The sequence below is a fragment of the Rattus norvegicus genome, chromosome 6, assembly GCF_036323735.1.
Source record: "Rattus norvegicus strain BN/NHsdMcwi chromosome 6, GRCr8, whole genome shotgun sequence".
Classification (NCBI taxonomy): domain Eukaryota; kingdom Metazoa; phylum Chordata; class Mammalia; order Rodentia; family Muridae; genus Rattus; species Rattus norvegicus.
Genome location: NC_086024.1, coordinates 103,317,412 through 103,332,400, shown reverse-complemented (window position 1 = coordinate 103,332,400; position 14,989 = coordinate 103,317,412). Strand labels below are relative to the sequence as shown.

At 38.3% G+C, this 14,989-nt stretch overlaps 1 protein-coding gene and 1 pseudogene across 1 annotated transcript in view; both read right to left on the bottom strand.

Moving 5' to 3' along the window:
• Pals1 (protein associated with LIN7 1, MAGUK p55 family member) overlaps positions 1-4,436 on the bottom strand; it is a 56,579-nt gene extending 52,143 nt beyond the window's left edge. Inside the window, exons 1-2 of the mRNA NM_001108034.1 lie at positions 4,343-4,436; positions 1,356-1,879 (exon numbers count right to left, since the gene is read on the bottom strand). Of these exons, the coding sequence (NP_001101504.1) occupies positions 1,356-1,722 (367 nt within the window). The 5' untranslated portion in view covers positions 1,723-1,879; positions 4,343-4,436. The remainder of the gene's footprint in view (positions 1-1,355; positions 1,880-4,342) is intronic.
• Positions 4,391-14,989, bottom strand: part of LOC108351336 (U6 snRNA-associated Sm-like protein LSm8 pseudogene) — a 54,860-nt pseudogene continuing 44,261 nt past the window's right edge.

Sequence of the window (14,989 nt, the reverse complement as noted above, 5' to 3'; positions counted from 1 at the left end):
GATAGAGCTAAGAAGCTGAGCTGAGAAAGTCCTTTAGTGCTCAGAAGATCATAGGGGAGTCCAGATATTGGACACTAAGCTACCATTGAGTCTGTAGTTTTGCTTTGATTTCATTGAAACTGTTCAATGTTTCTTCCCTTTTGAAATGAGAAAGTATATAACTTGTTTTTTGGTTTTAGAAGAGCACACAGTTAAGAGACTTGGATTGTTAAGAACTTGGGCTTTTAAATTTCAAGAATTTTTAAAGACTATAGAACATTTAAAAGTTGGATTGTCTCATACTGTGATATTAATATATACGTGATATCTTGAGGACAAATAAGAAAGGAAAGGTTATGATTTTAATAGTATTTGTATATCATGTTGGCAAAGGGTCAGTTGTGCTGGTTTTGATATAAACCTAGATATCCAGGATGAATCTAATGTGAGGAAGCACCTCTATCATACTGGTCCATAGGTGTATCTGGGGGGCATCTTCTTAATTAATGGCTGAGGTGAGAGGGCCCAGACTGTGGTGGGCAGTACCACTAATATGTTCCTCAGAACTGCAATACTCCTTCCAAATTGAAATGTTTGCTCTGGGAAGGAAAAGGAAGATCAAAGAGACATATGTCAGGGAGAACAGGAACTTAAAAGATTCAGGGCCTCTACCCAGCAGTGAAAAAAGACCAAACAATTATTGGGGGTGGACAAGAGATAATCTGCCTGAAAAAAAAAATCAGACTGTCAAGCTATCTGTCAACTGCATGGAGAAGATCAGGCAGTTTGGGAGCTGCTATCACTCTGGGGTAGACGTTCTGGTCTTTAACATTTTCTTTGCTGCTTGTTAAGTAACCTTTCACCCACAGTCCTGTTAGTAACCCCAATTAAAAGCTCTCTGGCTCACCAAATTGGACATTGGTGTAACCGTGACTTTGGTCTGTCCTGGTTCCCTTTCTGAGCTAACAGATGTATGTTGTGTCTCCTCAGGAACAGCAGCCACCCTGGGCAGTTGCTCTTGGGCTGTTAAAAAAGGCAATTTGAGCATGCAAGTCATGGCAGGCAAGCCAGGAAGCAGTTTTTCTCTGTGGTTCCCGCCCTGACTTTCCTCCATGACAGACTGTGATTGGGACATGCAAGCCAAATAAATCTGTCTCTCCCCAGCTGCTTCAGTCCTGGTGTTTATCACAGCAATAGAAAACAAACTAGGACAATATTTAAACCAATGCTTGTGTTGTATGTGACTAAAATATAAAGAACTTGTGTTGAACTCAACTTTCCAGCGCTATACTCTCTTAAATCTGGCCCTTCCCATACACATTTTCGTCAGGGTATGCAAAACACCAAAGCAAAACATATTGTGCTATATTACTTACCTAATATTTTCACAGCATAGTGAGGACTTTCTAAAACAATTCCTTCTTCTGTGTCAAATATAGGGTTATCTATTCCAGTCTTCGGAGGAATTTGAGCTAGTTTCTTAAGTCTCATGGAAGAATTTAGGTCAAGTTCTTGCTTTTTCCCTTCTTCTTCACGCCTACGTCTCATATCCTCCTGTTGCTGTCGAATGCGCTCTAACTGTGCACTTCTTCGCACTGGCATCAATCTGGTGCCCAAATCTCCAGGGCAGTCAACAGCCATCTCTCTGTGTTTCGGATGTTCCTCTGGTGATGCAAGACCAAGATTTTTTATTCCGCTGTCTGATTCCTCTGTCACATGCCCATTCATATACGATGTTGTCATGGTTATCTATAAAAACCTCTATCACTTTTTATATATCAAAATTTCCTATAAAGCCAATTCTCTTGATTCTGTAGTATAAAATCCATGTTACTTCAAAAAAGAAAAATAACTTCTCATATCACATAATAATGCTATGAAATGTATCCATGAGGCAAATCTAAGAGGGAAAGATGGAGGGAAAAGTGTAAGAATTGTAATATAAAAACAAACTTTATATAGCCCATTTCCAATTTCTACACAATATAGAGAATATCAGGTACTTGATATAGTTATTAATACAGACTCCAATGTTGAGGACATTGACTATTTTTTTTTAAAGTTGCCTCTCAAAACTATGAAGCGTACTGTTTGATCTTGCAGCTAAGAAAACTGATACACTGAAAAGTTTAGCAAAGTGAGAAAAGTGAATTGGTTTGCTATAAGTTTTGTAGAGAATAGGTGCTTTGTGGATAGACATTTCAACAGCAACTTTAAATATCTCAACTTTATGCTTAATTAAAACACAGAGTTAGTACCTGTGAGAACAGCTGATTATAATTTAGTACATAGCACAAGCCATCTTAGTGGCTAACTTGAAACACAGAAAAGTATTTCTGGGTAAAACTATTTTTTTTAAAGTGGCTTTTGCAATGAAAAAGATGCCCAAAGAACAATAAGGTTTATCAGCAAAGGTATCCAAGGACAAAACTACATAGATGAGAAAAAGACTACACAGAATATCAGTCTTATAACTGGCGATACATGAAGAAAGTGAAGCTGAACCTCATAAGGAGTCATTCAGAGGGAATGGTATAGCACGTGTAGCAGAAGGAGCACACAGACAGGAAGACTGGACTTTCATTTCCCTCTACCATGTTTCCTAGCCTGTTGTTTAAGACAGCCAGCTTTTCTCTCAACCTGAGTAACTTAGAAGATTAACTTCACAGAACTTCTCTTAGTTTTAAAAAACATAATGTATGCAAGTTATAAAATATAGATAAGTACTATTAATATTAACTTGATTCTATATTAAGAGTCCTCCAACAAAAATTAAAATAAAAACGTATTTTATTCAATGGTACTAGCTTTTCATCAACCCACTTAGGCATAAATATGCAGGCTGTTTATGTGTGCAAACCCACACATTAAATTTAATTAGCTTCTTCTGCCCAGGCTTTAAAAATATTTACACTAATGAGCTTACTGCCTCCCTGAGCTGAGCATCATTTCGGCAAGTATGCTTAGAGTACAGTGCTGACTCAGTAAAATCCAAGTTTTCAGGCAGTATTCCTAATACTAGTCAACCTTCTTGCATATGTCCTTACAATGCAATAGGGAGAAAAGACAAACTAGGTAATACAGTGAACACCTACATAGGCTCTAGAAGAAGCACCAAGGCCGACAGTCAGGAAAATAGATATGAATTACACCAATGACTAAAATTATATTTTTACAGACAGATTATCCTCCACCTAAACTTAAAGTCTTTTACATATAATGACCTCAATACCATTAGATTGTCTTCTTTCCCATTAAAATGAGAGCTATGAAATTTATAGTAGGTGATCCTTAAGCTTTTATACATTATAATAATTATAAAAAGTATAAATTAAACTGGATACAGTTTATTTAATGTTTTCATTATAAGTGAATAAATTTATGTAGGAGTTACTATACTGCTATGGCTAATTTTAAAAACCTAGGAGTTTATACATTTTCAAAAATGAACTCTTACTTTTTTCATTTATTATTAGTGGATTTTAAAAAGTACATCTATTCACTATGCCAAATCATAGAAGAAAGCTATACATAATTATCTACATCAGAATTCTCATGGTTAGACTATTATCACACTTGTCTACATGGATCTAGTCTTTTATTCTCAGTAGATTTCTGCAACTAGTATTATCAACTTAACATTCTATTTTAGTTCTCTCTCCTAAGTTTTAGTTTAGTGAGAGACAGAAAAAGAAATTAAACGACTATTTTCCTCATCAGATTCTAATACATTAGAAAACATTTTCCTTATATGTCTTATTTTTACATGTCTAGTACTTAGCGTAAAATGTGTGCTAGAGAAAATGTCCAAGAAATATCTGTTCAACTAAACTAAGACTATTTTAAGTTCAAAGAGGATACAGACATCTAAAACAGAGTGATAAGAAACAAGGAAGTTATAAGGATATAGTTATTTGTGATGCATTTTTGAAGGACAACCATCCATACAGAAGTAGAACTGTTGCAGATAAATGGAAATTACAATGACCAAATGATACAGATGGCCGAATGCAAACCTCAATACCCAAAAACGACCATTTGTATAAAGCTAAAACAAAGCAGTTTAGTGGGAAAAATTGTTTCTTATATAACCTTAAGTTTTAGGCAGAGGGAGGCAGGAAAGACAGACTTCATATGCATGAATATGTTCACTCCCTAAGTAGAGTCTAACCCTGTCTCCCCCCACCCTGTTCATCTTCGCTTCTCTTTTCTGGCATGTAAAGCCCTTTGACCAGCAGCTGGAAAGTCTCATTTTAAGTGATCAGCATTCATCTGACATTTTAAGAGGCTGGACTATGTTACCATAGAAACAGCTTTGTCAGCTAATACAGAACTCAGGCCAAGAATAGCGAAAAGAACTTACATTATGCAAACTGGAAAACCTCGTCTTCAATCCTTGTTTCTCTTCTCTGTCTTTCCCCCCAATATTCAGGTTAGCTTTCTTATTCTGCAAAACTGAAAAGGAAATAATTAACTGAGTGTAAAAGCATGCAACTAACCAAGTATAAAAATCTGCAGTCTTCCACGGAGAAGTGAGAAGAAAGGTTAACTCAGCCTAACATTCAGTCTTGCAGATAGGATTTTTTGCAGTTATAAATGCATACTACTATCATCCCAGTCACTGACAGATAGTAATTAAAATCGATGTGCTATATATCAGTGTTACTGAAAATGGTAAGTAGTGGGGCTGGAGAGGTAGGGTGGCTCAGCTGTTACTGGCTGTTCTTCCAGAAGACCTAGGTTAAAGCCCCAGCACCCACAGGTAACTCTAGTTCTTCGGGATCCACCACTCTTATATACACATATGCAGGCAAACACCAACGCTGCAATCTTACCAGTTCCACTCTTAGGTATAAACCTAAAACATATATCACCTACACAATATACAATCTGTACAATAGTATAAAACATCTATGGCGATGTTATTAACATAGCCAAAGCAGAGAACCTACAAATGTCCATTAACTGACATAAATAACAAGGAACATATACATACACGAAATAATGAATAAATAAGAAAATGGAAGCTCTAAAACAGGCTATAGCAGAGACAAACCTCAAACTCAAGTTTAAAAAAAGTCCATCATGCTGGGCTTAATGACAGATGCTTTTATTGCCAGCATGGGTCTCTGTGTCAGGTCAGGCCAACCTTGGCTACATGAGACCCTGTTTTTGGTGCTATCAGAGGCTGCGTACAGGCGTGCGTGTGTCTGTATGTGTGTATGATGGCGGGGAGGGGGAAGGGGAAGCAGCTAGTCAAAGGGAGATGGTTCAGTTGGTAAAGTGCCTGCCATGAAACAGTGAGGCCCTGAGTTCATAGTCCTAGAACCAATATAACTTTTCTTCCACTAGGCTGTTTTTGGTCACTGTATTTACCAGCAATAGAAACCAAACTAAAACAACAACAAAACCATTAAAATTAAAACGACTAGCTGTACTAAGCACTGAAAGAAGGTGTGGAGAGACTGAAACTCTTACTTGATAGTTCATGGGACTCAGTTCTCTCCTTCTACTATGTGGGTCCAAAAATGAAACCTGGGTTTGAAAGGCTTACCAGCAAGCACCTTCACCCACTGAGCCTTCTCTTCAGCCCTACATAAGCTATTTTTAAAACTCACTAAACTGAACACTTAAAATCAAATGTTAATGTAAGTTTTGCCTATTTATCAATTTCAAAGGAAAACAAAATCTTATTAAGGTAGGAAGGCATCTCTAAGAGTCAGGTATACAGTTCAGTCACTAGAATTCTTCCTTAGTATGTATGCAACTCTGTGTTCAAATGCCAGGCAACCCCTCCCCAAACAAAATATTGTGTGGGGGTGTGTAGCTCAGGCTGGTCTGGAACTCCCTGTGTGACTGATGGTGACCTTGCAGTCCTAATCATCTCATCTCCACTTCTCAGGTGCTGGGTTTATAGGTGTGTGCCACATGCGAGGCAGAAACATTGTTTTTAAAAGACCACTGCAAAAAGACTATATTGACATAAGAGAGAGACCCTAGTTATCTGCCAAGGGTGTATCATGTCCTCGGATGCATAAGCCCTAGACACTCCTGAACACACATGACTTAACTTACTCAACAAATACTTAAGTCAATGCTTAAGTTTCCATTTCACAGACTACCATTTAACAATGAATGACTCGCCCACTTCCCCGCAAAACAAACAAACAAACAAACAAAAAACAAGGATCTAACCACATTCAAAACAAAGTAAATACAAGTAAAAACTGAAATACAGGGAAGTTAGTCATAAGAGGTATTAACTCAAATCATTACTCAGTAAAAAAAAAGGGGGGGGCACAAATTTAAACAAAATTAATCTTCAAGATACAACTAAAAAAATTCTCGTTCCTTTGTTTTGAGACAGGGTTTCAGGTAGCCTAGGCTAGCCTAGAGCTGCTATGTAACTGAGGCAGACTTTCAACTGGTCTTCCTGCTTCCTTTTCCTAAATGTGTGGACTACAGGCATACTGTCCTGGTTGGGAAGCTGGTTCATAAGTTACAGAAGTAAAAACTTTTTTGAAGATTTTTATTTTTATCATTTTTAACTATGTGTATGGGGGGGTGGGGTATATGCACGTGTGTGCCAGTTTCTGTGGAGGCCAGAGGCATCAGATTCTTGGAGCTGGAGTTACAGACAGTTGTCAGCCACCTGATATGGGTACTGGGAAGAGTGGTACATGCTCTCAACCACTGAGACGCCTCCCTAGGCTAGGAAACCATTATAAAGAAACTCTTAAACATATGAAGTAAACTGAACTTGATTAGCTCAACAGTACACTAGTAACTCAGTACAAATAACCCAGGTTTACTTTTTAAGTAGAGCACAGTCTTGTGAGGTCATCTAAAATTCTATGTAGTTTAGGTTTCAGATAAGATAACGTCATTACATAATTGCTTTCCAAAGAAGTTATTACTATTTGCACATCATTAAAATTATGTTAAGACACATAATGCCAGATAAGTTTATAAATAATGGAAGCAAAATTCCATTAAAAAATTTAGCTGGGCACCATAGTGCACGCTAGCACTTGGAAGGTGATGGCGGAGGATCAAGAGATCAAAAGACGGGTTGGGGATTTAGCTCAGTGGTAGAGCGCTTGCCTAGCAAGCACAAGGCCCTGGGTTCGGTCCCCAGCTCCGAAAAGAAAAAAAAGAAAAAAAGAAAAAAGAAAAAAAAAAGAGTTCAAAAGAGAAATAAAGCTCGGCATGGTGGCTGGCTCGTGCCTGTAAACTCTTGAGACTAAAAGCCTCAAGAGGATCCCTATGAGCCTGGCCGGCCTGGATAGACAGTTGTGAGCACCTGATCTGGTGCTATGATTGAGCCTGAGTCACAAATTGAGAATCAGTCTCAAAATAACCAAAAAGTTCAAAGTAAAATCCAATGAAGAGCTCAAGGAGGACTAAGGGTGACATATATCTTAAAGCCATAGAATCTTCTGTCTTTTTGGTTAGAAAGTAGTAAGATTCTTCACACTCAGTTGGATACCAGTAACATGATGTCATTTACAAACAAGATCTATCTTTTTCCAATATAAACTTTCAAGGATTTAGCAGTTTTTATATTCCTGTATGAAATTATATATAAAATACATCTGAACTAAAGAGTTAAGTTTACAAGGTCCTTTATTCTCTTTCTATGATTCTAGGTCATGTAATTGCCTTGACATAAAATAAAATAACATAAACCAAATTGCTAGGAGAAATACTGCTATATTTAATAATTTACAAAAATCAACTCAAAATGGATCAAAGATTTAAACATTAGGACCAGAAACTCCAAAGTTATCAGTATTAAACATGGGGTGGATGAAGGGAATTATACACTTAGTCACAATAATTTTTTGAGGGATTAACCTAAAAATACAAGCAAGAAAAACTAACACTATCAAACTAAAAAGGTCAGTACAGCAAATCAAACAACTGACAGTCAGCCCCTTCAGATGGAGAAACAATATTTGTGCACCATACATCAAGAAAGATGAATATTCAAAATATGTACCCAGCCTAACTGTACACCAAGAAAACTGCAAGAAAAACACAATTAAGGGGCTAAAGAGAGATGGCACCAATGTGCTTGCTATGCAAGCGTAAGGAACTGATTCAAATCCTCAGCACCCATATGAAGGCCAGACAGTGCTCTGAATATCTGAATCCAGCTTGGGTGGGTGGGAGTAGGCACAGTCAGGGCTCAGTAGTCAGCCAGTCTGATAAAAAGATGAGCTCCAGGTTCAGTGAAAGACCCTACCTCAAAAAGTGGTCTGCGGGTGGGGAGAACTGACATTAGCCTCCGGTCTCTATATCAGCCCACACACATGTATCATACACACAATAATTTCAATTAAAAAGATGGACAGAGAAAATGGAACACATACATAATACCATTTAGCTTTTAAAAAGAAACTTTTGCCATTTTTTTTTGTTTTTTGTTTTTTTTTTTGTTTTGTTTTTTGTTTTTTTTCGGAGCTGGGGACTGAACCCAGCAAGCACTCTACCACTGAGCTAAATTCCCAACCCCTTTTGCCATTTTATAAACATGATAACAAAAATATTATGCTAAATGACACAAGCCTTTCACAAAGACAAACACCACATTTTCACCTAGATGTAAATTAATAAGAACAGACATTTAGGAAAAAAGCAAAGAATAAAATGTCAGTTAGGATAGAGGAGGAGGAATGGAATGAGGACTTCCAACGACACACAAACTCAGGAAGAACATGAGAGAAATATTTTTTTGAGATATACTAAATAGTACAGCAGATACAGTACACAATAAAATATTATACATTTCTAAATTGCTAAGATAATACATTTCAAATGTTTTCACTACAAAACCTTTAACTTAGTGATAGTGGATGGTCCCCGGATCATTCAAACAGAAGGGGAGAGGGAGATGCTAAGTATTTGGGTGATGTGCATATTATTTAGCTTGATCATTCCATTCTGTATTCAATAATTATAGTGGTTACTCTGTGCTCCCAAAGTATAGACAATTATAAATTTTAAATTTAATAATTTAAAGCAAAGGGTAGTAGGAGTTTAAAAAATTCATTCTGAGGGAACTGTGTTATCAGAGAACTGAGAGAACAGATGGCAGGTAAACAGCAGTCAGCATAATCCAGCTTCTCAGTGACTTAATGGAAAGAAGACACAGGGCAGCGGAAGGAATGCTCTGTATGGACTTCAAAGGGGCCTGAGATCTGGGCCCTGAGTGGAGCTCTGGTGTTAACTCTGCCCTAGAAACAAACCAAGCTAATCTGTTCAAAGTAAATTTATAGCCAAAGGAACTTGAATTTGGTGCTACTTGGTATTAGCCAGAAGAAAAACTAAAAGTCATTCTGACCCACTCTGATGGTGACCCAATGGTGAGACACAAAGAGAGAGAGAGGGAGGGAGGGAGGGAGAGAGGGAGACAGAGAGAGAGGACTGTGTCCTAGCTTTTTGCCTTTTCCGGGGAGCTCACGTCAAAGAATCACACAAAGAGGTGTAGTTTGGCAGAGGTAGAGAATGGCCATTTCTGCCTGCATAATCTAAGCAGGGACACGACTTTGTTGTTGTTAAAACCTACCTCTGCCCCTTTTAGTGTTTGCTGACAGGTAGATGGGCTCTTATTTTCACCACATACGTATGTACATAGAGACACTGTTAGATATACATGCTCATCATCCTGGGCTTCGTAGTTTCTTTCCTAACAGTAACATTCCTTCTTTCTTACTGATTATATATTCATGTTTATTGTTCTGGGTTTTGTTGTCACTTTTTCTCTTTCTTTCTTAATTCCTTTATTCATTCCATCTTTCATTCTCCTTATCCCCTTTCTAAAATTACAACCTTCTTTCTTTCTCCTGCCTTCTCCCTTTTCACATTTTGAAACAGTCAACTTTTCTTTTGCTTTTCATTTCCCATTTTCTTCTGTCAATTATTGTTTTTCTTTTCATCTTTATACTCTTTAGTTTTTATTATGAGCACACATCCCTGATGTTAGAGTTGTAGATGCTATACATCTACAGGGTTTTACTTTATTTCTGCATTTGTTCATTGTTATTCATTGCTAATCATACTAGTTTTCTGGTGATGGGCTCAAACACAATAAGCACAATGCTTTGCATATACTATATAAATGCTGTTGCTAAACTACACTCATAGCTAAGAAACAGCAACAAACTACTTTATACACAACCTATGCTTACTCAAACGTCAGTGAATACTTTAACTCAAAAGATTAGGGAAGACAAACTCAGTCTAGGTCTGGGGAGATGGCTCGGAGGGTAAGAAAGAGCGCTTACTACACCAGCATAAGGACCTGAATTCAGATCTCAGGCACCCATATACAATGGCTGCATGTGCTTGTGATCCCAGAGATGGGGAACATGGAGAGCCATTGGGGTTCCCTGGCCAGCTAGCTGGAAACAAACATCAACCAAGCTCCAAGTTCTCTAAAAAACTTATCTCAAAAGAAAAGGCAGAGTGTGACAGAGCAGGACACCTGATGCCCTTCAGCTTCCACACACATGTGCATTGGACACTAGCACACACACAAAACATGCATGGTAGTGACTAGGCTCCAAGCAGGCACAGTTGGACAAAGTTTTCTATTTTTATATAAACATGACTTTATTATGTATGTTGTGTGTGTAGGGAAGTAATTACAATACTTTCCTGGCACCATTCCTCTGGTTTGAATATTAAATTAGAATATTCCTGGACTGTATTATGTTAGTATTTGCAAGTTGGAACAGCTACTCTGGAAATCAATCTGGTGATTCCTCAGAAAATTGGAAATAGTTCTACCTGAAGAGCCAGATATACCACTCTTGGGTATGTACCAAAAAGATGCTCCCACTGTACCACAAGGACATATGTTCTGCCATGTTCATAGAAGCCTTATTTATAATAGTCAGAAGCTGGAAACAACCCAGATGTCCCTCAACCAAAGAATGGGCATAGAAAATGTAGTTCATTTACACAATGGAATATTATTCAGGAATTAAAAACAAAGTCATTGTGAATTTTCCAGGCAAATGGATGGAACTGGAAATCATCCTGGATAAGGTAACTCAGACCCAAGGGACATACATTGTATGTACTCACTGATTAGTGGATATTAACCAAAAAATACAGAATACCTAGGATACAACCCACAGATAGTAAGATGCATAACAAGTAGAAAGGCCCAAGTGAGGATGTTTCAATTCCACTTAGAAGGGGGAAGGAAATAATCATGGAAGGAAGAGGGAGGAACCTGGGTGGAAGAGGGGAGGTGGAAGGGAAAAGGGGAACAGGATGGGGGCAGGGAGGCAGGAGAGAAGCTGAGGACCAAGAGAATGAATGAAGATGAGCAGCATGGAAGAAGGCCCTAGAATGGAACAGAAACCTGGGAGGTGAGAGACTCTAAGGACTCAATGGGGATGACCTTAGCCAAAATGCCCAATATTGGGGAGAGGGAAATCGAAGAGCCCATCTCCAGTAGACAGACAGGGCCTTAAGCAGAGGGACAGGGTTCCCATCCAGAGAGATCCAGAACTGTTCCCATCTAAAAGAATTGCAGGGAAAAAAATGGAAAAGAGACTAAAGGAAAAGCTCAACTTGGGGTCCATCTCATGGAAGGGCATCAAGGCCTGATACTATTACTGATGCTATGATGTGCTTACAGATGGGAGGGAGCCTGGCACAGCTGAGAGGCCCTACCAGCAGCTCACTTAGACAGAAGCAGATACTGCCACCAACAACTGGACTGAAGTTGGGGACCCCTGTGGTTGAATTAGGGGAAGGATTGAAGAAGCAGAAGAGGAGAGCGACCACACAGGAAGACCAACAGTTTCAACTTACCCAGACCCCGGCAGCTTCCAGAGTCTGAGTCACCAACAAGAACCATTCAAGAGCAATTCCTAGGCCCCTGGCACAAGTACAGCAGAGGTCTGCCTGGTCTGGCCTCAGTGGGAGAATGCTTAATCCTCTAGAGACTTGAGGCCCCAGGGAAGGGGGAGGTCTACTGGGGGAGACCAGGGGAGGCAACAACAGGAATGTAAATAAATAAAATAATAAAAACTAAAAACAACAACAAAAAAAAACCCTGCTATTTGGGGGTTAGAGAGATAGATGGCTATGTGGTTCTGAATACTGGCTGTTCTTGCAGAGGATCTGGGTTCTATTCTCAGTACCCACATACAGCTCACAACTTTTGTCCAAGGGAACAGAGGCCCTCTTCTGACTACATTCATGTAGTATATAGAAACACATGCAGGCAAAACATCCATACACTTAAAATAAAGGTTAAAATATAAACAAACAAAATACAACAAGCTGTTTGAATTGCTAAGCTTCATAAGAAATCATCTAATAGTACTAGAGAGGTAGCTCAGTAGTTAAGAGTAAAAACTGTTTTTGCACAGGACTGAATTCAGTTCCCAGCACCTGTATCAGGCAGCTCATAACTACCTGTAACTCCAGATAAAATGTATCCAATGCCCTCTGGCATTCATGGGCACCAGGATACACCACATATAAATATAAATATAATAATAATAATAATAATAATATAATAACAACAACAATAATAGTAATAATAGAAATTATCTAATTCATTTTAGTTTGATATTATGATACAATTTCTAATTTGTAAAACGGCTATAAATATACTCCTACCACTTTATACTCTGAGTTTATGTAAAAGTAGTTTTCAGTATTAATGACTATAAAGTCAAAATACTGATCATTTTTGAAAACTGCTAAGCATACTGCTCTACATCCTATAGTATCAAATACTCAGTCAAGATTCCTTCTTGGGGATCATGAGTCAGCAAGTTGCAGGCCACCCTGGTTAAGGCAGCTTACTGTTTGTGCTGAGGACATGAGTTGGATCCCCAGCACTCGATTTTGGTAGCTTATAACTCCCTGTAACTTCTGCTCCGAGGGATCAGAATTCCTCTGGCCCAACAGAGGCATCTACACTCCCCTATACAGGCCCAGACATTGATAATTACACATTCACAAAAATAAAATCTTTTAAAAAAAGTAAAATCTTTTTTAAAAGATTAAATTCCTTACACTATTAAGATCTTTGTTTTCTATAATTAAACTCTTATATTCCTACAAGAGCAAACCTTTTGTATATACAATAAAAACCAGTACAATATCCAACAAACAGCAGTCTCGAGAGTGAGCTGAGCTGCGTTAGACAGCATTCATCAATGTTGGGAGGTATGCTGGCATAGTGTTGTATGTTCACATTTAGGCTGCAGTGAAGACACACAGGATAGGCTGGCCCACTGTAAACACCTTGAACTTACTGGCTTGAATTAATTGTTGGCCACTGCTCATTCTGAGACCACCTAGAGTTGCCAAATTTTTCATGAACCTTCACATTCATCACTTCAAATAGGGTTGCAACCCACAGTATTAGGAAGCTGGCCAATAGACTATTTGAAGTTTTAGCCAGAGCAATAAGGGGAGACTACAGGGCCATGAATAGGAAGAGCTAAGTTATCCCCATTTAAAGAAAATAGAGCCTTAAGTTTAGAAGACACTAAAGATTCTGCCAAAAGACTTTAAGAACTATACAAGTAGGAAATAAACATCAACATACAAAAATCAACAGTGACAAAACAGCTTTCTTATACACACATGAGGACTTTGCTAAGAGAGAAATCAGGAAAAGAAACCCATTCACACTAGTATCAGCAGTAAATAACAAGAATCAACCCAAGAACTTAAATGATCTATACGAAGAAATGTATAAAACACTGAAGAAACTAAACATACCAGAAGATGAAAAGACAGCCCATGTTCAAAGACTGCAGAATAAATGTTGTTTAAATGGTGACCTAGCCTCACAATAAATAATGATGTAATTTAAAATTTAAAATAAAAAAAAATTGTGTGGGTGTTTTGTCTCCATGAACACCTGCACAGCACCTGCACTCAGTGCCTAGGGAAGCCAAAAGACAGCACCAGATCCCCAGGAAGTGGCGTTGCAGGCAACTGTTAGCTGCCATGTGGGTACTAGGAATCAAGTCCAGGTGCTCTGGAAGAGCAGTCAGTGTTTTCAGCCACTGGCCATCATGGATGCCAGCTCTTAATTAGTGGTCACTCTTACTCTCACCACCCACTATTGTTAGGGAGATGGTGAGAAAACTAAGCATATTTAGTGTAAGAGAGTTACTAGTAGTTGGGTATGGCTGTGCATGCCTTTTCCCAAGTATTTGGAAGCAGAAGCAGATGGGTCTCTGTGAGTTCTAGGGCAGCCTGGTTTATACAGCAAGTTCCAGGCCAGCCAGGGTTCCATAGTGGGACAAATCTCAAAACAAAGAGTACCACTGGCATCTGCTCTGCTAAGTCAGAATGCTTAATATGTCGAGGACAATGCCTCACAAGAAAAACTGTAATTCAAAATGTCAATAACGGCAAAGTTGATAGGCCCAGAGTTAAACACTGGAATAGTAACTAATATTCTCTAATATAAACTCAAAATTGAGGCACTTGCATATCAAGTAATGTTCATATATTATGTCTCATATATTTTAAAAGGATGTTAAAAAAGCTAAGTTACCTAGTTAAACACTAAGTGTAGAATTTTTGCCTGCTGTGTACCAATGCATTTATTTTTTTTAAAGACTTATTTATTTATTTATTTATTTTTTTTGGTTCTTTTTTTTGGAGCTGGGGACCGAAGGACTTATTTATTTTATGTATATGAGTACACCATGGCTGTCTTCATGCACACCAGAAGAGGGCATCGGATCCCATTACAGATGGTTGTGAGCCACCATGTGGTTGCTGGGAATTGAACTCAGGACCTCTGGAAGAGCAGTCAGTGCTCTTAACCACTGAGCCATCTCTCCAGCCCCACCAATGCATTTATTAAGTGCTGAGACTGACTGAAAAGATCCTCATAAATTTAAGGCATTGTTTTCTAAAGTGTTCAAGAAAGGACTTCAAGGATCACCCTGACAATGGAAGGCAAGTATACAAGTTCACTTTAAACTTTTATGTTTGAACTTTTAGAGGT